Here is a 24,622-nt window from a genome sequence, read left to right on the forward strand (position 1 = left end):
GTTATATTTGAATTTTTATTTTTTTAAGTTCCAAAAATTAAGATGAATTTAATGGGGTGTAATAATTTTTTGACAAGGTTTTTCTTTCTTGGTAGCACATAAAATAATGGCACATCTTAAAATCCATGTGCCTTAACTCAAAGGAATGGGGTATATTTGTAAAGTGAACTGGGAGAAGTAGTAGATATGGCATGAGTTGAATGAACCCAATGCTTCTACTCAGCATCTCTCCACTGCATTCAGATCCCATCTTACCTGCCCTCCCCCCCACTTCTTTTCAGCGATGAAAAGACTGAGCATGGAGCAGAGAGGTGGTAGCCTGCTGAAGACTATGGACCTAGTTAACAATAGATCTAGGCCTTGAGCTTAATGATCTTGACTTATGACTAATCCTTTTTCATATCCTGGATACTTTTGCTTAAGACTTTTGAGATTATAAGCTCAACACGAACTTACTGGTACTCATTATCTTACATTTTCTTGACAACAATTTTTTTTTTAAAAAGAATTTTGAAGTTGATAAAAGACAATCTCTTAAATGCCAGAGCCATCACATCATTTATTTGTGCCACCACTTCATGTTCAATTAAAATGCAAAACTACCTGCTTCTTAGTTTATTTAAATTCAAATTAAACCAAAAGATAAAGAAAATTATAATGCTGTTTCTTTCTTTTTATAAGTCTTCTAAGATCTGGTCAAGGACCCCAAGTTAGTTGCTATTTCAATGAAGCTACTAATCTTTCACCTTTTTATGATATGTCTCTGGTGAATCCCTTTACCTTTGAAATTGACACAAGTACTAATGACCAACAAGTTTATTTTTTTAAATAAGCTTATAGTTAAAAGCACTGTTGGAAAAAAAGACTTTTCTTTGAGTTTTATTCTGTATTATTTGCTTTTAGTAATTGAAATGTTAAAGCTAATTTAATAATGCACAGAGAAGAGCATTTTTTCTTATTATTTTCATGTCCTATAAGTGAGCTTCTTATTGGAGCCTTCAGTCAGAGACAGAATTCTTATTTTTTCTCAGGTCAGATTATCTGTGAGTTGTTACCAAGAATTATACAAGAACTTTTAGACCTCTGGGACTTCATATTAAATGGGATTTTTTTTAATGCTTTCTTGACATATATTATTCATGCCACTGGTAGGGATTTGGAAAGTTCCCAGTAGTGACCACAATATCCTTTTTATCTTACTAAAATAACAATAGTTTTAAAATTGACGCAGAAAATTGCATTTCACTATTCCCAATGATTTTATCCTTAACATACTTTTTGAATGACATTGCTGTCAGACAAATTTATTAATATATGAAACCATAAATATACAATTATAACTATTTGTAATTCATAAATGAATTTATAAGTTCCAGTCCCTTATTAATGTCCACCTCTGTACATAGGGTCTCATGAAAGTGGATGCACATTCATTCAACCAAATCTCATAGAAACTTTCTTATTACTTTCTGATAGAAAGTTTCTGATAGATAGCCTATTTTGACCACAGTCTAGAGGGGCTTCCCTAGAGCAACCAGTTATCAGATATTGATGAATTGCTCTGGCTGGAAGGTTTGGGAGGTTTGGGACAAAGTGACTCTTTGATTGCAAAGCTGGCACCTGACATCTGTCACTTTGAGGAGGAACTGGTGGCATCTGAGAAAGCACAGCCAGCCATTCTCGATGGGTGATCTTCCATGAACAAGTTAGGTCTTGTGAGTTACCACAAAGTTGGCAGCGAATCTGGATAGTTCATGGATGACTTACATGCTTTCATTGCTCTTTCTCTTTATAAATAGCAGCTGTTCCAATGGCATAAAATCCTAAAATTTAACACTGCCATTTCATCCTGGCATGTTCAATGGTGGATGCTTTAGAAAGCACCTAACTCAGCCTGTCTCAGTAAAAACAAACAAAACCCCAGAATTATCAGTCTCCAATTTTTATCATCTCTTAGAAATAGGAATTCCAACTTGAGTCTCAAAAAGTTCAAAATAAGTGATAAGTACCTTTGTCCCTAATCTCCAACCTTGCAAATTATCTTTTAGCAAGTCTGTACGTGGAGAACATTCTAGATGTAAAGATATTTTATACTGCAGCTATCATTAAGGAAGGAAAACATTGACACGTATGATATCAGCTTTAATTCATGGCCTTGGTATCTTCTAGATGTTTGATTTTTGCAGTGAGACCACCCTCTACTGATATCTAATGCAGTTTTGGTGATGGTCTTTGTAGAAGCCACATAAATTTAAGTGAAATAGTTACATGGGTTCCTTATCTCCTCCATTTAATTATATTCAATTACCTATAACATGTCTGAAAATCTCAAAATATAAATAGCATAAAAAGCAAATAAAAAAGCCAACACATTATAACCATATTGGAATTAATAAGTATCTGAAGTATAGACATCAAATATGACACAGTAATTTCTTAAACTGGGTGAAGGACTAGGCAAAAATTGCTGAACTAAGATATATTTTTTTTCAACTCTAAAATGTAATTTCATTTTCAAAAATACCAAACCTACAATGAGGGGAAACATTCCAGAGTGAATTTGTGCCTTGTGTAGGTTTTTCACGTTGAACCATACTCTTATTCCTATGGCAGCATTGGTTGAGACTTTAACTGCCAATGTAACAGGACCCAGGAGGAGAACATAGGAGCCAGAAAAGAAGATGAAAGAGAGGGCAAAGTTGGGAGGAAAAGTCATGGGCTTTTCTTATTGGTGATTAGCATGAGGCCCTCATCTTAGACTATTGGCAGTCAAGTAGCTGTCTCCAATGCTAACAACAGAGCAATGGAGTTATCAGAATGTGATGTTACAAAAAAAAAAAAAAGGAAAAAAGAAAGAAAAGAAATGAAAGGAAAAAAAAGAGAGAAGAAAAGCCAGCAAGTAAAATCTGCTACTTTGGCTTGTAGAACAAAGAATCCAGGGCATACTCTACTGTTATTTTCCTAGGCAAGTTAAATTTGAAAATCATATATAATATATGTATATATGTATATGCATATATGTATATAAATATATTGGCTAATGTGCATAGTTTTATAGATCTGATCATAAAGTTGTTGGTGAGGCATTTCTTTTGTTCTTTTTTAAAACATAATACTAGATTCATAAATCTGAACATTGATTATGTATCATGAAATTAGAAACCAGGATATCCAGATTCCTCTAAAGTACCATATTAACAAGTCTCTAGCCACCAAGACACAGAGGACTGTAGAGTCATTCAGAATATTTTGAGTTAAACACAATCAGATCTTGTAGCTTTATTTTGCTACCTTGATGGTGAGATACATTGGCCCTGTGGATATCGCTGAATTATCTAAGAATACCCCTGAAAGAAATAACCTGAGTTCATTGCCAGTGTCTGAGTGTCTTTTTGTAAAAGAAGGCTGGTAAAACTGATTGTAGAGTGCGTGTGAATGGTAAGGTTAGAAAAGTCAGGGCTAAAGGCAAAAGATTCCCATTGACAGCAGCCATGTTGCCATGTTTTAAGTTCTAAGGGATCAAATCTATTTCTCTGAGCAACTTGTAGATAACATTGTGTTGTTCATTAATGCTTATTTAAAATCTTTTTAAATGTGGGCTTTTATTATCTTCACCTCCACATTGAACTTGAAGATAAGCCATGCATAGTTGTTCTCCAGCTTGAAAAAGCCACGCTTATACAGAGGTCAAGCTCATGTTGTAAAGTTGTGCAGGAGACACCACAAATTTGATGATATATTTTAAATTAATTTATTCTGGTGACATCAGTTACATATGAGTTAAAAAATAGATTGCCATTTGTGTGTGTATGTGTTCCTGTTCCTGTGTATGCATATGATGCTAAGGACTGAATTATACATAGCTAAACAAGGGCTCTGCCACGAGGCTCTATACCCAGACCTAGAGCTGTAATGTTTTTCTTAAAAGGGCACTTCACTAAATCATTTGTTAGTTTGAGGCACCACTCTAGGAGCATATAAACAAAAATGGTCTGCTATTGTAATTTTTTTCACACAGCACACATGGACAAATACTTGATATATATGTATTTATACTATATATTTACATATAGTCTATGTAGTCTAATGAGATAGATAAATAGATAGGTAGGTAGATAGATGGATAGATAGATAGATACATATATACATACATGCATACATACATCTATAAAACATTAGAATACCTACTTCCATGTATATGGAAATTCTTAGAAATGTTATCATGATACAAAATGGTTATTACTTAAGATTTGACCAGTTTAAGAAGCATCTAATACTGTCTTCCTCCTGCAGTACATGAAGATGATGGGCGTGAACTCCTGTAGCCATTTCTTTGCCTGGCTTATAGAGAGTATTGGATTTTTACTGGTTACCATCGCAATCCTCATTGTCATACTCAAGTTTGGCAATATTCTTCCTAAGACAAATGGGTTCATTTTGTTCCTGTATTTTTCGGACTATAGCTTTTCAGTCATTGCCATGAGTTACCTTATCAGTGTCTTCTTCAACAACACGAACATTGCCGCTCTGATTGGAAGTCTCATCTACGTCATTGCCTTCTTTCCATTTATTGTTATGGTTACAATTGAGGATGAATTAAGTTACGTGATAAAGGTGTTCATGGTAAGTCCTCTGTGGGGTTGGCCAATGGGTAATGAATAGACTCCCCCCTCCACTTTTTGTTCTAAGATTTCAAACTGAAAGTTCACTTGTAAAAGCTTGGTGGTAGCAAAATAAGCCGTAACAAGTGAGGACATTAACCATTTTTTGAAGAAGGAGCAGTTAAAATAAAGCATACAATGTTTTAGAGAACATTGCAAATTCTAAATTTTTTTCTGACCCAATTACTATGAAATCCTAGAATTTCAGGCGTGAGAACTATTCTAATATATGAATGATGCTCATAGCATTTATGAAATAAAATAATTTATAGGAGTAATGTTAACAGCATGTATGCTGTTAATACATACATGTGACTTTGAGTTCTTTTTTACCTTTTCATTCACAAGCATTAAATTAAGGATTATCACCGCTAAAATTTAAGGAACAGAAGCAAACATCATTATAAGAGCAAACATTGCTCTTTATGGATAAAAGTTGTGATAAATAACTTTTATCCAGCACTGACTACTTAGAGTTAAACAAAAACTAAGTTTGGAATTTGTGGCAACTATCAATTTCCAATCCATTGATATTTTAGTATATTTTCATTCATAAAATTTCTTATTAACCAAAATAAGTTTATGAAGTGAAATCATCTTCTACCCGTAATGTTTTCATTTAAATTTAGGCTTCATACTGTTATGTTATAGATTGCCAAACAACAACCAGTGAGTTTAAATATATGTTGTAGGCTACTCTTCTTTTTTGGGTTGTACTGGAGTTTGAACTTAGGACCTAGTGCTCTCTAGGCAAGCACTTTACCACTGAGCCATGCCTCTAGCCCAGTATGTTTTGGATTTTTCGCAAATATTTTCCAGGTCCTAATTTTCTAGCTGTATCTTTTGGTATCCCATTTCCTTTTATTCTTTTTTTTTAAACTGAGTTGTATTTTTTTTTCTCTGGATTGTGTCATGCTTGGAAAGGGAGCTCAGTTGTTTTTTTTTTTTTTTTAATACACTTAGAAAGTGAGCCTCAATTTAATCTATATGTCCAGAATTGAAAGTATTTTAAGATCACTCTGAGTGTAAGGTGTGAAATCTGCTAGAACTATCACTGCTGTTCATTTTTTCTCCCCAGAGCCTGCTGTCCCCAACAGCGTTCAGCTACGCAAGCCAATACATTGCACGATATGAAGAACAAGGCGTTGGTAGGCTCACTTTCTTTAAAACTGAGTTTTATCTTTTATAAATGTGTCAGGAAAAAATAACTATCTGTGTCTAATCTTTAGGTCTTCAGTGGGAAAACATGTATAGCTCCCCGGTCCGGGGTGATACCACCTCATTTGGCTGGCTGTGCTGTTTCATCCTAGCTGATTCTTTCATTTATTTCCTTATCGCTTGGTATGTCAGGAATGTTTTCCCAGGTATGAACATGTTTTCTACAGGTAGATATTATTTTTGTTTTATGGTTGTCATCTCTGTTAACCATACTGGTTTTAATATCAGAACATATATGTTCTAATAATTGATAGACCATCTATACTCTCAAAAAAAAAAGAGAAATACTAAAATCCTAAAATGAACCAAAAATTTTGGATGAATAAATTGTCACTTTTTTTCTCTGATAATCCTTTAAAAGATGGAGTAAATTAAGAAGCCATGAATAGCGTCAGGTCAATCCATCTTTTCAACTAAGGAGTAGATGTTATAAAGCAAAACGCAAGTCTCCCAATTCTCAGGAGAACGATTTCCATAACCATATGTAGTATCCTATTGTTTAGTTTCCAGTGCTTCAAATGAAAAGTCAATCATCATTCTTAATCTGCCTTACTATAGGGACGTATGGTATGGCAGCTCCATGGTATTTTCCAGTCCTTCCTTCCTATTGGAAAGAGCGGTTTGGGTGCGCAGAGGTGAAGCATGAGAAAAGCAATGGCCTCATGTTTACTAACATCATGATGCAGAACACCAACCCATCTTCCAGTAAGACAAGTAGGTCCACCACATGCATTACTGTAAGAGAAATGGTGTAAAACTGGGTGACTAGTAGTTTTAATTATGCTTTTCTTTTTTTAATTATGCTTTTATAAATGGCAAAATTATTACCCTCTTAGTCATGGGTGAGTATGTCTACACATATGTGTTTAGGTTCTTATGGGTATTGAATTGTGGCTCTTTTTTTCTGGGCTCATTAGCTCAGTGGGTTAGCATATGGTGTTAATTAGGCCAAGATCATAGATCCTTTTGTGGTCCAGTTAGCCTCACACAGAGAAAAATTTTGCTCCTTGGCCACAGTCTGCACCCCTAATTCCAAACATCTGCCACCAGTCATAAGGAGTATCCAAGTACCAGGTATGGGTAATTTAGCATAACCTACTACCAATGCTACGGAAATCATTTAAAGCTCATGTAACACTGACATTAGGTGAGCAGTGTCATCTTTATCAAGTAACTATGGCCCATGGCCCGTATAAGTGGTCCCTTTGTGATGCCAAAAAGAAGTGTAGATACTGATGAATGAATTGGCTTCTATAAACCACAGATCTAAGCTATTAGCCCTGCCACTATAAAATCCATAATCTAGGACTGGGAAGGTGGCTCCAGAGTGCTTGCTTTGCATGCATGAGGCCCTGGGTTTGATTCCTCAGCACCACATAAGCAAAAAAAGCTGGAAGTGCTGCTGCTGTGCCTCAAGCTGAAGAGTTCAGGGACAGTGCCCAGGCACAGAGTTCAGGCCCCACAACTGGCAAAACATCATCAACAACAACAACAACAAAAATCCATAATCTAGTAAAATCCTGCCCAATCAGAGGACAAAGCCTTTTAGGTTTATCTTTTGAATAGTTAAGATCTTTCACATAAAAAAACAAACAAACAAACAAACTTCTGCCCAGCACCTGTGGCAAATGTCTGTAATCCTAGCTACTCAGAAGGCAGAAATCTGAGAATTGAGGTTCAAAGCTAGCCCAGGCAGGAACATCTGTGAGACTCTTATCTCCAGTTAACTACCAGAAAACTGGAAATGGCACTGTGGCTCAAGAGCTGAAGAGCTGAGGGACAGTGCCCAGGTCCCAGAGTTCAAGCACCATGACCGACAAAAAAAAAGAAAAAGAAAAAAAAGAACTTCTAATTCTGATATTATATTCTGGAGCTTCTTTCTCTAACAGAGAGGACTGGTGAAGAATGTGGTTTTACACATTCATTCATTCTGTAACTATGAAGAGAGGGGTAAAACACCATAACCATTGTATCTGGATTAAAAAAAAACTATTTAAAAGGTTGTATGTCTATAACCTTCAATTTTGAATTAGACTCTAATTCTTGCTGCATTCCCTTACTGTGAGCTTATCTTTTTTCCTTTGATTATTCTCTAGGTCCTGAATCTGTGTTTCCCTCCAACATTGAACCTGAACCTAGGGATCTCCCAATTGGAGTTGCCCTGCATGGGGTCACAAAGATCTATGGCTCAAAAGTCGCTGTGGATAATCTCAATCTGAACTTTTATGAAGGGCATATTACCTCACTGCTGGGACCCAATGGAGCTGGGAAAACTACTACCATGTAATGTTTCTTTTCAATGCTTCATATCCAGAAGTGTATTTTTAATATATTTCTTTTATTATTTACTTATTTATTTATTGCCAGTCCTGGGGCTTGTACTCAGGGCCTGAACACTGTCCCTGAGGTTCTTTTGCTCAAGGCTAGCACTCTACCACTTGAGCCACATCACCACTTCCAGCTTTTTTCTGTGTATGTGGTATTGAGGAATAGAACCCAGGGCTTCATGCATGCTAGGCAAGCACTCTACCGTGAAGCCACATTCCCAGCCCAATACAGTTCATTTTATAAACTAACTTTTCATACAGAAGGATTGTACTCGTTAGATGATGTCAGCTAGTTCAATTTTTATACTAAACAAGGGATTCTAAGGTACCAAACTATGAACCCCCCCCCACCAAACAGCAACAACAATAACAGCAACAACAACAATAACAAAACAGATCATGTCTACCAGGAGGAAGACATACTTCGTCCATCTAGCGTTGGCCTACCCAAGACATCTTAAACATATTCATTCAGAGCCAATAAATAAACATGAGGAATTTCCCAGTGAAAATAAATGCTTTCTGAGGCATATCCTAGAAAGCATGAAGTTCTGCAACACTGAGTCCACATTTTTAGGCAGTGACTACTGGTTGAGGCTCATTAGTGGCTGTTCTCTTAATGAGAACATCTGCTTTCTGGTTCATCCCTGGTGTCCAGCAACCCCTACTGCGGCAGCCATCACTCTGTCTCATTTATTTTACATACATATCCAGGCCCATGTATAACTTTGAGTTTGCACACCCTGGCGGGTATGAATGCACACAACCTCGCCTGCTTACTATTGGAAACACTTGCTTTGACTCAGAAGGAAATGAAAAGATTCACCAACTATCATGTAAGGATCCAAAGGGCCAAGAGCAGGACAGAGGCTCCCTCCATTTATGTCACGCTTTCCTGTGTCAGAATGGAGAAAATATTCCAATGCTGTTAAAGCAACACGGTTCTTTTTGCCACTTTTTTATGTGATTTTCCTCCAATGGTCCTCATTTGCTTAGTTGCTGACTCAGTGCTAAGCTGCGGTCTGCACTGTAGCCTTTAAGAGTCACTGGCTACACATCCAATTTTGAATCATTGTGAGCAAGTGCTGTGACTGCCAAAACACTGAAATGAATACTTTTTGTAAATAAAAAAAGGACAAAGAAGGTTATGATACAAGTGCACATCCAGACTCTCCCATATCCACAACCTGTGTAATGCCAGAGTTGCCTTTCTAGTGAGACTACACTGCTTCAAAAACAAGGTTCCTAAAAGGAACTAAGGGATATGGGAAGAAAAGGAACAGAGAAGACTTTTAAAGAGGCTATCATTTTAGCTAAGACAGCCCCATTTTATTCTTTTGACTGTAAACATTTGAAGATAAAGAATAGAATATGTTATTTGTATGTCAAAGCATTTTATGACAAAATTGTATATGATACTGTTTCCTATTTGGTCTCCAGGGATTCATTGCCAGGCATAGGTAAGGTACTGAGAAAGTAATGAGAAAATAAGTCCTTTCCCTACAACTCCTGGTGCTTGTATTATAATGGAGGGAGTAGACGAGTTTTGAGTAATCACCCTGTTTTACAGATGTTGGAAAGAGGATAGGGAATTATCTGGGTAGAAATACTCTAGTCAAATGTAGACAATAGGATAGGGTGTATATAGGAAGATGAGTTAGGTGCTTACATCCCTGGACTAATAGGGATGCTGGCTGGCCCCCATGGTAGAAGCTGTGAAAAAAAACAGAAATACATATATGTAAATTGACCAAGAGAGGAAGAAAGCACAAAAATGACCTTGGGGTGCTCAGCTTATGCAACTTATTTATGAATCTATCACAGAAAGAAAGGTAAAAATCAACCTACAAGCAAGCAAGCATCATCTTGGGTAAGAGGCCCTATTAAGGTATATTACAGAAAAGTGACACTCTCTGTTGGATGGATAGAATAAGCCTTGGAATAAGGGATAAGGTCTAGGCTAGAAATATAAATTTGAGACTTGTCAGTTTGTACTCTAGAATGTCAAGGAAGTTCATGAGTTATTTCAGGAGAGAGTGTAGTTACAATGAAAAAGCATAACTGGAGGGAGTTTTTGGTATTTGTTTTTTGTTTTCTGTTTTTGTCAGTATTAATTAATTATACAAGGGGATTACATTTTGACACAATCATATCTGCAAACAGTTTACCTTGATGGGATTCACCCTCTATCATTCACTCTTCTCTTCCCTTCTCCCTTCCCAAACCAATCACAACAAGCTTCATTGTTCTATTTGCATGTGAAGTATTTTTTTTTACCGTAATCATCCTCTTTTTTGTATGTTTTTTATTGTAAAAATGCTGTACAGAGGGATTACAGTTACATGAGCAAGGTAATGAGAACATTTCCTATCAAGCATTGTTGCCTCCTCCTTTGTTTTCCCCCTACCATCCCTTCCCTCTCACCTCCAAAACTACCCCCCACCTCCCACTGAAGTTGTAAAGTTCGTTTTAAATGTAGTGTTTTGTACATCTCATTGTTACAATGGGTCAACCTGTATCCTTATTTAAGCATTTCGTTTTTTCCCTTCTCTCCCTGAATTAGAGAAGTGTCTATACAGGGCACCAACATCAAATACTGTGAAAACAGGGGTTCTACTGTTGGGGAAGGAATATACAAAGAAACAAAGAAAATCACATGCTACATTATAAATATGTTAGAAACAATAGCAAGAAAGTTCACCCTTCTCTCTCCCAACTAGTACACCCTTTCCAGACAGGCACTATGATTATATATCACCACCAAATTCACCATCATTCATGTTTATATAACACTTGAAATTATTAAGAGCTTAAATGTTATTTTTATTGTTTTACTCTCATTTAATCTCCTTTTATTTCATGCCTTGACCTTGAGGGAAGAGATATAATAGAACTTTTTTTTTTTTTGGTTAACATGTGAGATTGTAAATCTTAATATATCACGTAAATGCTTGGCCTCGTTCTAACTTGACATTTCTTCATTCCCAGATCCATGCTGACTGGGCTGTTTGGTACCTCAGCAGGTACCATTTTTGTGTATGGAAAAGATACCAAGACAGACCTGAATACTGTTCGGAAGAACATGGGTGTTTGCATGCAGCATGATGTGTTGTTCAGTTACCTCACTACGAAGGAGCACCTTCTCTTATACGGCTCCATCAAAGTTCCTCAGTGGACCAAAAAGCAGCTCCATGAAGAAGTGAAGAGGTGAGTTATGCCAGGAATCAGGATGTGGGTTGGGATCCTTTCTCAAAGACCTTAGTCAAACTCTGGCAATGATACCAATAGGAAACGTTTTTGCATGCCCTAACTGCTTCTTAATTTTCCTACTTCTCTGATAGTCTGTATATGTTAATCCATTATTCTCACTGGTTAATTATCTTGAAATTGTTTATTTCTCTTTCTCTTGGTGGCTAAATCCTGTTTTCCCTATCTCTAGGCTACTACCCTAGTTTATGCCTACTAACTGAATGCCTGGCTTCTATACTCTTCCTTACAATCTATTCCTTAAAGAGAAGCTAGAGAGATCTTTTTCTATTGCAAATCAGACCATTTCGAGATACTCACATTGCTTCCTGCCACATTCAGTATAAACACTGAGTTGCACTATCAAGGCTGATAAGACCCAACAAGACCCTAATGACCTATCCTGGATCTCAGTTTTGTTTCAGTTTTGTGTTCTTCTATTCACTATGCTCTACACACATGAACCTAGTTGTGCACTTGATGCAAATCAGACCATTTCGAGATACTCACATTGCTTCCTGCCACATTCAGTATAAACACTGAGTTGCACTATCAAGGCTGACAAGACCCAACAAGACCCTAATGACCTATGCTGGATCTCAGTTTTGTTTCAGTTTTGTGTTCTTCTATTCACTATGCTCTACACACATGAACCTAGTTGTGCACTTGACACATAAGAGCTTCTCCAGCCTCAAGTCTTTTGACATCCTCTTGGTCAAATGACCACTTTCCTGACCTCTGCTCAAATCTTACTTGAATATCAAATATAGAAAAGATGTTGATACTCTTTAGCTCAGATAGTTTTGCTTATTTATTTTTGTTTTGTATCACCATCTCACATATTAAAAACTTGCTTGAGACTATGTTTATCTCCTGGATATCCTTCACATCCCTCCCTGCACATTATATTACTACAATGTCCTTATGGTGGGAATTTTTATTGTTCACTACTTTTCTTCCTCACATAAGATATGTTACAAAACAGAATAGTCATATACTCTAAATATTTGTCAAATGAATAGAATTTATCTTTCCTAGGTTTGTTTCTTCTTAATATTAATTTTTAACTTCTAAATCTATGATAAAAATAAACTTTTGAATTTTCAGTATTGCATTACATCTTATAGAAGGCATAATAATGGCTTAGTGAATGATGACCACTTAGTGTATTTACTGTGTTCTCCCAGAACTCAAATGGTCTGTTAAAATAACCACCAAAAATTATTTTTGAAGGACTTTGAAAGATACTGGGCTCTATAGCCATCGTCATAAGAGAGTTGGAACACTGTCAGGAGGGATGAAGAGGAAGTTATCGATATCCATAGCACTCATTGGTGGATCAAGGGTGGTCATTTTGGATGAACCATCCACTGGAGTTGACCCATGTTCTCGTCGAAGTATATGGGATGTCATATCCAAGAACAAAGCTGGTATGAGTACTTTCTCATAACTTTTTTCATTTAACAATCAGAATTCTGCCATCTGATATACACAAAAGCAAGCTGAAGGCCCGATGCTGGTAGCTCACACCTGTAATCCTAGCTACTCAGGAGGCTGGGATCTGAGGATTGCAGTTCAAAGCCAGCACAGGCAGGAAAGTCTGTGAGACTCTTCAGTTAACCAGCAAAATGTCAGAAGTAGAAAGTAGGATGGCTCAGGTAGTAGAGCATCAGCCTTGAGCACAAAAGCCAAGTGAGAGCTTAAGACCATGAGTTCATGCAGAGCCAACAGAAGTTCCAACATCTGCCAAGAGAAGCTGAGAATCTAATTAGAGATACCAAACATACACAAATGAAAATAAACTGAAAACAGACTAAATAAGTGCTAACAGGATGTGAAGCAAAGGAGTAATCAGAGTGGAGTGGATTAATCAGAGAGGAAATTCAAAGAGCCATTAAAATTATTGCTTTTTCATAGCAAAGGAACTAAAAAAAGAGAGAGAGAGAGAGAGAGAACTGAAGGTAAAATTGAAGCCACAGGAGTAAAACTTTGACAGATTGGAAACAGCTGCCAAGGCACACAGAGCACATGATGGACATTTCTCTATACAGGATACTAAATGATTATTTGCTGCCAACTTGTATGAAAAATAGTCCCCCAATATTGAAGAAAACCCTTTTGAAATTCCCTTTGATCATTTTGGAGGTTTTTCTTCTGGCCTGTTTTGATTTTGTTTTTCCAGTTAGCTCATAAAACGTGACTCTTGTCTTTGTAAGTCACAGGATTTACTCTCGCTAACTCTGTGTATCATGGGAGCTGTGTCTTCACTTTTCACTCTCGGTTGTTCTCTGCTGTGTCTTCAAGCCAGAACAATCATTCTGTCGACACACCACTTGGATGAGGCTGAAGTGCTAAGCGATCGCATTGCCTTCTTGGAACAGGGCGGACTGCGGTGCTGCGGGTCACCATTCTACCTCAAGGAGGCGTTTGGGGATGGGTACCACCTGACACTCACCAAGAAGAAGGTGCGTAGAAGAGAAAATACTCCTCTTGATGCAGTCACAAGTTATCAATTCTTCTAATGGGGACAGACTTTGCAATTTTATTACCAACAATTGCTAGTGTTGTTGCACTATTTTAAACTAATTTTTTCAAAATTATCTTAAAAATAAGGCTTTTATTTTTATTTTTTTTATACTTTTGGCATGATACTCTCTAGGGGCAAAGGCCCTTCAGAAAGACATGGGCCTGAACCTAGAGCCCTCTAGCAACAGAAAGATAATTGTTGCTGAAGTAGAACAAGAAAGAGAGAGGAGGGTGGGCAACAAAGTTAGAGAAGGGACAGTGGGGTAAGAGAATGAGGCTAGTAGCATAATAACTTGTGAACAACCTCAGGGCCCCCAAATACCCCAAGGAGAGGCCAGCAAGAGTGATGTGTGATTTGACTTAGGTCTAGAACTCATCACCCCCTCCCTCCCCTCCATTAGTACCCTTGGCAGTACCACGTGTGAAGGAGAGTGATTAACTTCCATTTTTGTCCATAGAGCCCAAATTTAGATGCAAACAGAGTCTGTGACACAATGGCTGTGACAACGATGATCCGTTCACACCTCCCTGATGCCTACCTCAAGGAAGATATTGGGGGAGAGCTTGTATATGTGCTTCCTCCATTTAGTACCAAAGTCTCAGGAGCCTACCTCTCTCTCTTAAGAGCCCTGGACCAGGGCATGGGTGACCTCAACATTGGCTGCTATGGCATTTCAGACACCACTGTGGAAGAGGTACATCTCAACCTGATAACCTGCTTCCCTCCCTAATTCCCTTTCTTCCTTCCTAACCTCTTTCCTTTTACTTTTCTTTCTTTCTTTCTTTCTTTCTTTCTTTCTTTCTTTCTTTCTTTCTTTCTTTCTTTCTTTCTTTCTTTCTTTCTTTCTTTCTTTCCTTCTTTCCTTCTTTCCTTCTTTCCTTCTTTCCTTCTTTCTTTCTTTCTTTCTTTCTTTCTTTCTTTCTTTCTTTCTTTCTTTCTTTCTTTCTTTCTTTCTTTCTTTCTTTCTTTCTATCCTTTTTCTTGCTTGCTTGCTTTCTCTCCTTCCTCCTCCTCCTCCTCCTCCTCCTCCTTCTTTCTTTTTTCTGTAGGATCAGTGATCAGATGGCAGGGCCTTGTGCATGCTAGGGAAGCTCTGGACCTCATTTCCAGTCACATTTTCTTAACTTCCTAGAGTGGTAATAACTTGCATAAATATGTGAACTTAAAAAACAGTCTAAAACAAATACTTAAAATAATCAGAAAAACTTAAATATATTTATGTGCTGTTCTCTAGAAGACTGACTCCTGAGACTAAAATGTTTCTTCAGTGTTATTTTTTCTTTTTAAAAGATGAGAACATACAGCTTTTACACAGTTTCTCTGTCTCTTTGTTTTGTTGCTGTTCTTCTTTAGGAGCCTGGACTCGGGGTTGTGCTCTTTCTCAGCTCACAGCTGATGCTCCACTACTGGAGCCAGTCTTTCAGTTCACACTCTCCTTCTGTTTAACTGGAGATAAGAGTCTTGTGCATTTTTTTCTACCTAGACTGACTCTGAATTCTGATTCTCAGCTCTCAGCCTCTTGATTAACTAGGATTATAAGAGTGAGCCATTGGCACCTAGCAAACTATTCTCTTAGAGTCAGACGAGAAATGTTTGTCTCAAGAAATGTGATAAAAATTCAAAACCAAAATTAAGCTCAGAAATTGGACCTGGATATTATTTTATGTTAATGAAGTGGTATGCCTTCTTTTCCTTAGGTATTTCTGAACTTGACTAAGGAGTCACAGACGAGCAGGAACATGAGTCTGGAACATTTGACACAGAGGAAAATTGGGAATGCCACTCTCAATGGCACCTCAACTCCGGACGATCTGTCTGTGACCAGCAGCAACTTCACAGACAGAGATGGTAAAAATCTAACGCATATACTTTACCGAATTGTCATAAATGACACGAATGGAAATGTCAAAGGATAGCTTTAAATTTTTAAATTGTCTCATGTTCTTTTCCCATGTGGTGCTAGGGATTGAATCCAGGGCCTTGTACCTCCTTAGCAAGAGCTCTACCACTGAGCTGTATCCCTCCTTAGCCCCAGATTTTAATTTTTTTTAAATTCAACTTTAAACTTTAAAAAATCCTAAAGAAATAAAATGGGTTTTTTTCAACATATAAAATATTCATGAAAACAAATCAAATTTTTAGTTTGAACAGTTCAGTGAAGAAAGTGAAAGAAGGTCACTGATGGATAATGATAAGTGTTCTGTCTACTCACCAGAAGTGATTTCGAGAGGCTACTTACTATCATTTCAGCTTTGTGCTTAACAAGTAAAGATGCTTCTCGTAATTGGTACTATCCCAGGCATGGGAAAGGTTGTTGTAAAAAGTAGTTCTCTCCTGTTATTGGTCAGGCACAAAGAAGACAATAGTCATCAAACCTTTCAGAAAGTAAAAGACTCACCCTGTACATAGCACACCTTGAAAGACACATCTATTTCCCCTTCCCTACCACACTCTGAGTAACAGAGAGGCTGAGAAAATACCTGGTGGGGGAAGGTCTTTGAACTGATTAAGTTAGGCTTGATAGTTAGGAACCTGTAATAACAGGCTTTCTCTCAGTTCTTCACCCAGGATATGTTTGCAAAACTGTGTCATGACAGGACTTTGAGGGACTAAGCTCCTTTTAAAGTAGCTTTGATTGCAGCTTAGTGTCCTGACAGTTAATTCATACCTCTGGAAACGCTATTTACTCAAAGAAGCCCGGAGTATAATGATATATAAATTATGGAGTAGGCATTTCAACAGTTTGCGTAAATTGGGGGAAATCTCAAGGAAGAGAACTTTTAATTAAACATTTGCCTGTCTCTAAACTTCAGAAAAGATCATCTCTGACGTTTGCATCATTCTGGAATTTGGGGCTCATTTGTCCTTTGCTGCATTCCTCATTTATCATCTTTTGTGGAATGTAATTGTAGAGTCCATGGAATTAAAGACTTTGATTAGAAAGTGGTCATCTGCTACAGGAAGTTAATGCTGTGTATTTTCATAATTTGAAAGTCTTCAGTCAAAACGTTCCCCTCATTGACATTATCTTTGAGAAAGCACATTTACTCCATTTGCTACACCTGTAAGTCATCCACATGTAATTTCTTGAGAAAAAGAAAAGCATGCTAATTAACTCAAAATATTCAGCTCCTTGTACAATTCCCTTTTGCAGAGATATGAGTTTGCATTTCAACTTGTTCACTCTGTTTAATTGGAATTCATTTTAAATTAAGCAGCTTTGTATTTTTTTTCTCTTATCAGCTAAATGAAGATCATGATTTTTATGCTGCAGAATTTGTGATGGAAAATTTAAAATATACACAGTTGAGGAAAACTGTCATCTTATCACGTGTGAAGGCATACTTGGTGTCAAGCCTTTGGAAAGAATGCTAAATTTGTAGCTTTTGTGAAATAGAGAATTGCAGGAATTATTAGAGCCATAGAGAGGGAGCCAAGTTTCTAGCCTCCAAAGCTGCTCTCTCAAGGCCATGGGATTTTCTTAGCACCTGGAGAGCATTTCCAAAGAATAAGGGAAGGGCAGATCATTTTTTCCAATGAATTCTTTTTGAGATTCTAGTGGTCAAATGTAGTTCTAATCATTCCAAATTTCCAATGAGAAAATAATGAATAAGTGGTTGTCTAGAAGTATACCTTGGAGGAGAGAATTCCCTTTCCCCACTTTACAGTGAAATCATTAGATTTCATGTTAGACATAGAAACAATTAGACTTAACAACTGCTAAGTCACTTATAATAGGAATGAGTTCCTGGACTGATTCTATCTTAGAGTCTATCTAAATTCAATGTCATGAAAGGAACTATTCAATCAGTATTCATTATTAGTAATACATGCTGGGTCTGCAGTTAAGACTTTGGGGGGGGGCTGGGAAGATGGCTCAGTGGTAGAGCGCTTGCCTTGCATGCATGAGGCCCTGGGTTCGATTCCTCAGCACCACATAAGCAAAAAGAAAAAAGCCAGAAGTGGCACTGTGGCTCAAGTGGTAGAGCGCTAGCCTTGAGCTGAAGAACTGTGGGACAGCACCCAGGTCCAGAGTTCAAGCCCCATAACTGCCCCCCCCCCAAAAAAGACTTTAGGAGGGACCCATAGCTCATGCCTGTAATCCTAGCAACTCAGGAGACTGATATCTGAGGACTGTGGTTTGAAGCCATCCCATTCTGTGAGACTCTTATGTTCAGTTAATCACAGAAAAGTCTGGAAGGGGTGCTGAGGCTCAAGGCTATATCCAGCTACTCAGGGGGCTGAGATCGGAAGATTGCACTTCAAAGCCAGCCTGGACAGGAAAGTCCATGGGTTATAGTAGTAAGATTACAGGTGTGAGCCAGTGGTTCCTGGCTTTTCAAGACACTTTTATATACAGGTCTAGATGAGGTAGTCCTCAATTTGAGACTCATGTCCAGAGCTGACAAATGGATTGTTAAGCCTCCAGTACCAATATTAAAAATATAACCTTTTTTCACAATGCTATAATATACCATCCACCTATAGTTTCTGAAATTTCTCTAGTACTTGTTTTGTCAAAGTTTCCCAAATCACATCGCATCTCTCTTGTTTCACCAGACAAAGTCCTGACCAGCAGTGAGAGGCTGGATGGCTTTGGACTGCTGCTGAAGAAGATACTGGCTATTCTCATTAAGAGGTTCCACCACACTCGCAGGAACTGGAAAGGCCTCATTGCTCAGGTCGTCCTCCCCATTGTCTTCGTAACCACTGCCATGGGCCTTGGCACGCTGAGAGATTCGAGCAACAGTTACCCAGAGATCCAGATCTCCCCTTCTCTCTATGGCACCTCAGAACAGACGGCATTTTATGCGTGAGTTGGTCTCCATTAACTAAGAAAGTATTCCTTTCTTTTTTCTTTTTTAGCAATCCTGGGGCTTGAACTCATGCCCTGGGCTCTGTCCCGAAGCCTCTCTGTGCTCAAGGCTAGTGTTGTACCACTTGAGCCACAGTGCCACTTCTGGCTTTTTCTGTTTATGTGGTACTAAGCAAGCGAACCCAGGGATTCATGCATGCTAGGCAAGCACTCTTCCACTAAGCCACATTCTCACCCTACTAAAAAAGTATTCTTAAAATGCTTCCAGACATGCATTTATACTAGTTTGAGTCCCAGGAAGCACTGATGCACAAAGAACCTTGGTGCCTTAGTACTGATTCAGTGAAAGGAATGGACAATCTGATTTATTGAGATACCAGTTTACAGCACCAACAATTAACATTTTTAAATGGTTATTTATTTCAGTGAGTAGACTTGAATCAGAAAAGCCAGGTTATGTGAGGCTTCCCAGTCTGTTAATATTCAGCAAGTGACATTTTATTGGACTGACAAAGATAGCCGTATGGAATAGATGTTCTGTATAATGTAATGTGACATACACAATAGCTGATGGCTAAATGCATGTGACAAAATAGAGACATGTGCATATTGTTTCTAATGATACCTTTTTTGCTCCCAATTGTGCATATTGTTTCTAATGATACCTTTTTTGCTCCCAAAGATAGTCTTTCTTAGATTCTTTCATAAAACATTCCTATTGGTTGGGACTGTAGTTCAATTGTAAAACTCTTACTTAGCATGTGCAAGGCTCTGAGTTCAATCACCAAATCTACAAAAAAAATACATCTACCATATATGTATATACACACATATATATATAAATACATACTCATATAACAGTCCTATAGACCACAAAATTTCATGTCTTCCTGTTATTTGGGAACATACACCTAATGTGCAAGATTAGCAGGACTATGGATTTTCTTCTATTTTTTAATATTGCAGGAATTTTGACCCAAGCACAAAACCACTGGTCTCGACACTATGGAACTTCCCTGGGATTGACAATATATGTTTGAACAACAGTGACTCGTAAGTGTTTATTTCTTTTTCTCATTTCCAACATCCTAGGTTATATGGATGTATAAGTGAAGAGATGAGATATGTGTACATTACATTATTTGAATGGAAGAGAGCAGTACCCTGACAAAATAATCTCTGATTAACTCCTTTTAAGTAGTTCCTTTAGTTCATTCTCCAGCTATGTTATATTATAACCAAAAACATGAGATATTTTGTATTTATAGACATCCTTTAATGATCACAACCTTGTGGATTATTTGTCCCATTTTACAAATGAAGAAACTAAGGCTCACAGAGACTTAAGATTCTCATACAAAGAAACCTAGATAGAAGATGTGTAACTAAACCTTAGATCCAAGTGTTCTAAAACTCCATTTCATGTTTTTGCACTATACCAAACTTCTTCAAACTTTCCACATAATACATAACATATGTTAACCTGACCTTGGTGTATTATTATGCCAAAGATATCCCTTCCTGTCAGCAGAGAGGATGAAAAGAGCAGAGAATAAATGTAACACGAAGCCCCATCCTGCTACAGTAGACAGTTTACGGAGCTTTACTCTCAGCATTATTTAATCAATCAATGCTTTCCCTCAATCTCCCACCACCAAATGTCAGATCACTTGAAAAAATGTACTACAATGTATATTCAAGTTACGAAAAGATCAGTGAATTATACCTAGAACTATACCCCTGAACTTAGTACCAAATACTTCTATTATGCACATATGTGAATGTGAGCATATGCACACCTATGCACATAAATACGCATCCTTTATTTCCAGTATCATTTACATTTGCAGACGGTGCCTACATAAAAATGTCCTGGAAAGATGGAACACTACTGGAGAGCCTATCAATAATTTTGGAGTTTGCTCCTGCTCAGAAAATGTCCAGGTAAAAATAGAATTCAGTTGCAGTGAAGTAGGGAAAAGAAAGGGATAAATATCAAAACTTGAAAGATCTATACAGGTTACTGAAGAGCCAGTATAATTTCAGTTTATGGAAGCTAGTAGCTCAGAGATATGGACCCTGGCAACTCAAAAATATTGACTTTGAACTTCAGGTCATTTTTTAAATCCAACTCAGGACAAGTCTCCAAGGGTAGGTAATTCTATGATGGTCTTTGTGGAAACCAACAGAAAATGAATTTTTGGTCTCTGCTCAGTTCTAACTAGAAATCTCTGTTTCACAGAACAAAATGTGACCATAACTGTCATATTGGAAAAAAAAACAGTGGGACTGCCATGTTAGTGGTCAACTAACTGGGCAGTCAGTCATGTCTGGGTTGAGAGTGGAATTCCATAAATTTCTAAGCTGTACCTCCAGGCTGCATGAAAAATAATTTCCTGAAAGAAATGGAAAAAATATCCCACAATCTCTTATCCTCTCTATATTTTATAGATACAGATATTAGCTTTCTAAACTTATCAATTCACCAAACTTTTAGAACAAAAATCACTTGGCAACTTCAGAATTCCTAGTTGGATCATGATGTGAATACCATGTGCACATACATACATTCCTGAATCAGAACACCTTACACCATAAATTTTATAATTATTAGGGTCAAATTACAAAATTTTAAAAATCTGAAGGCCATTGAAGGAAAAGCCATTAATAGTTTATATTGTTGGCTAAGCATCCCATTGAGGAAGTATTTAGCAACATTTCCTTGAAAAGGGATACATGGTTGTACCTTTAACTATCTTATTACAGTGTCATAGAATCAAAATAATTTCGGTAAATGCAATCCATTTGGAGGTTTTCAGGCAAGATAGTTAATAGGAGCTTTGGAATTTTTGAATATTTAAAAGTTAGTTTTACCTTATATTTAGAATTTTTAATCCATCATGTAATTTAACTAACTTCTGAGATTCTTCATATTTTTCCTTAGTTAATCAAGTCAGCTGAGTTAATATTTAAAATTGAATACTGGAAATTTCCATTAACAAGAAAACAATCTGGTAGATTTTAATTTTTTCCAACTTATTATGTCAATTTATCTCTTAATGTTTAATAATTATGAGTCACTTGCAGAACTGAGGCCATGCACAATAGATATTTATTGTAATTAAAGCAAATTCCTAAAAATTTTCAAGAGAAAAACTTACACTGTGTGCACATCAAAGGACCCAAGAAAATCCACAAAGTGAAAGATGATATTCACAAAACATTATCAAGGATTATATATCGAATATATACATATCCTTTTATTCTAGTTTGGATATGTATACAAATATATGTATATATGCATATCACTCCTGCAAACTAGCAAGAAAAATATAGATGGCGCTGTAGAAAAATAGCGAACTACATGAAGAAAAATTTCACAAATGCCATATCCAAATGGTCAATAATGTATGGAAATGTCATCATCAGAGAACTGAGAAACAAGATCACAATGTAATACCACCCTACACTCACTAAGATAGCTAATATGAAGGAAGAAAACCCCAAGTGTGGGCATAGATGTGCAGCAGCTCAGATACTCAGATTCTGTGCATAGGAATTTGCTGTGGTACAAACAATTCTTAAAACTGTTTGGCTATATATTGTAGGGCTGAAGATGTGCATATCCCATGGGACCTGCAAACCCATTCCTATTACATACCATTTAGAAATGTGAGTAGCTTCACCAAGAGACCCATATTAAAATATCCATAGCAGCCAAGTAAATAATCACTGATGACCCACCAGCAGTAGAATAGGCAAGACAAATGTAGTTTCTTTCCACAATGGAATACAACTAAGTCTATAAAAATCATTTGGAAGCCGGGCGCTGGTGGCTCACGCCTGTAATCCTAGCTACTCAGGAGGCTGAGATCTGAGGATCACGGTTCAAAGCCAGCCCGGGCAGGAGAGACCGTGAGACTCCTATCTCCAATAAAACCACCAGAAAACCGGAAGTGGCGCTGTAGCTCAAATGGTAGAGCGCTCGCCTTGAGCTGAAGAGCTAAGGGACAACGCCCAGGCCCAGAGTTCAAGCCCCACGACCGACAAAAAAAAAAAAAAAAAAAAAAAAAAATCATTTGGAGGCCAAGCACTGGGGTTCATGCATGTAATCCTAGCTACTCAGGAGGCTGAGATCTTAGGATCATAATTTAAACCTGTCCCAGGCAGGAAAGTCTTTGAACCTCTTATGTCCAATGAACCACCAAAAAGCTGAAGTGGAGCTGTGGCTCAAGTGGTAGAGTGTGAGCCTTGAGCAAAAAGTCTCAAGGACAGCACCCAGGTCCCAAATTCAAGCTTGAGGACCAGCAACAGAAACAAAATCATATGGAGGATTCTTACAATATTCAGTGACAAAAAGTGGGCCTAATATAAAATGAATATTTCCTACTTATGTAAAATATAACAATAGGAAATGAATCTGTCTCTATTCTTTGGGTCCCTATGATGAGGGATACAAATGCCAGGAGTTGGCATTATTCTGTCTTCTCACCTGGTTGCTGATACAGAGCATTCTGATTGTCAGAATTCATCAAGCAGTCTTGTTATAATACATGTGCTTCTCATTATAAATAATTTAATTAAAAGGTCCTGTTAAAAAAAGGTCCTGTACTGAGTACAATTAAATAAGAAAGTAGCACCTTTCTGTAAAGTGATGTTCAAGTTGATACAATATATTCTAAGATAAATTCCAGCATTGACCTTTTTGAGCAACCTGTAACTTTATATTCTTGGAACACACATGTGGTGCTAGCCTCTGGCTCTTGGACATAGTATGAAGTGATAAAAGATAAAACAGAAAATGCTAGACTTTCCCCAAACTAAATAATCATGATAGTGAAGCTGGACAAGCAACGATGAAAAGTTATCATGAAGCATAGAAAAATAGGAATATAAAAATGTATTTTAAATAAGCTCTAAACAAATGTAATGTAAAATGTTCATAGTGGAAGAAAGTAGCATAGAACTACACAGAAACTCTGTACTATCTTTTGGACTTTTCTATTAATCGGAAGTAATTAAAGAGTTTGTATATATACATGTAGTTTGTATACAGACGTTTATTTAAAACTAACATGAAAAAATGTATGTTAACTAATATAATTAACCAAAGTCTTCTAGAGTAAGTAGCTAAAACTGCTATTTCATGAATATAATTTTTGATTACTGCCATCAATCTCTAGAAAGTTATATGTGATCATGATGTCTTTTCAATTTGAGCAACTTTTTTTTTCCTTTCCTGTGAGTTATTGAAGGGATTGTGAGTCATCTCAATTTTTAGTGTTATTCTCCACAAATATTTCCAGGACAGCACAGTGAAAGAAACAATGACACATTTGTTGGCATATATTCTTTTTGGCTTTCAGTGAATCCTGAACATCAAGTATATGTTCTACATGAATATTAGGTACTTATTCTAATTTTTTGGCAGTAGGCAAGATGGCTACTTATTCAAAGTTCTTCAGATTCTAGATTCTTTAGATTTGTACACCAGTATTTGATGTAATAAACAAATCATGACACTTGACATTGTCTATTTGATTTACATAAAATCAACCAGTAAAAAGTTAATAATTTTTTATCTTCTTTCCAAGGATTGTCCTAAATTTAGCTATTCTCCACCTCATAGAAGAATTTATTCATCTCAAGTAATTTACAACCTCACTGGGCACCATATGGAAAACTACCTTATATCAACTGCAAATGACTTTGTCCAAAGAAGGTAAAAATACTCTTTACAACATTTAATTGCTTTCTAATTCTCATGGTAAATGACTTCTAAACTTGAGAGAAGTGTTGCAAGTTTCTAATGATTATTTGTATGTTT

General features: G+C 37.0%; 1 protein-coding gene across 2 annotated transcripts in view; it reads left to right on the plus strand.

The window, feature by feature from the left end:
* The window catches only part of Abca12 (ATP binding cassette subfamily A member 12), a 179,343-nt gene that overhangs the window by 127,551 nt on the left and 27,170 nt on the right, over nt 1–24,622 (plus strand). Inside the window, exons 24-37 of one of the 2 annotated variants that reach the window (XM_070027397.1) lie at nt 4,294–4,623; nt 5,740–5,809; nt 5,891–6,025; nt 6,438–6,593; nt 7,976–8,162; nt 11,195–11,413; nt 12,686–12,882; nt 13,757–13,917; nt 14,437–14,673; nt 15,677–15,827; nt 18,540–18,792; nt 19,762–19,848; nt 20,646–20,739; nt 24,390–24,517. In XM_070027397.1, the coding sequence (XP_069883498.1) occupies nt 4,294–4,623; nt 5,740–5,809; nt 5,891–6,025; nt 6,438–6,593; nt 7,976–8,162; nt 11,195–11,413; nt 12,686–12,882; nt 13,757–13,917; nt 14,437–14,673; nt 15,677–15,827; nt 18,540–18,792; nt 19,762–19,848; nt 20,646–20,739; nt 24,390–24,517 (2,405 nt within the window). The remainder of the gene's footprint in view (nt 1–4,293; nt 4,624–5,739; nt 5,810–5,890; nt 6,026–6,437; nt 6,594–7,975; nt 8,163–11,194; nt 11,414–12,685; nt 12,883–13,756; nt 13,918–14,436; nt 14,674–15,676; nt 15,828–18,539; nt 18,793–19,761; nt 19,849–20,645; nt 20,740–24,389; nt 24,518–24,622) is intronic. The other variant, XM_070027486.1, reaches the window with a different exon arrangement.

Source organism: Dipodomys merriami, unplaced genomic scaffold (assembly GCF_024711535.1).
Source record: "Dipodomys merriami isolate MVZ:Mamm:240054 unplaced genomic scaffold, mDipMer1.0.p SCAF_1, whole genome shotgun sequence".
Lineage (NCBI taxonomy): Eukaryota > Metazoa > Chordata > Mammalia > Rodentia > Heteromyidae > Dipodomys > Dipodomys merriami.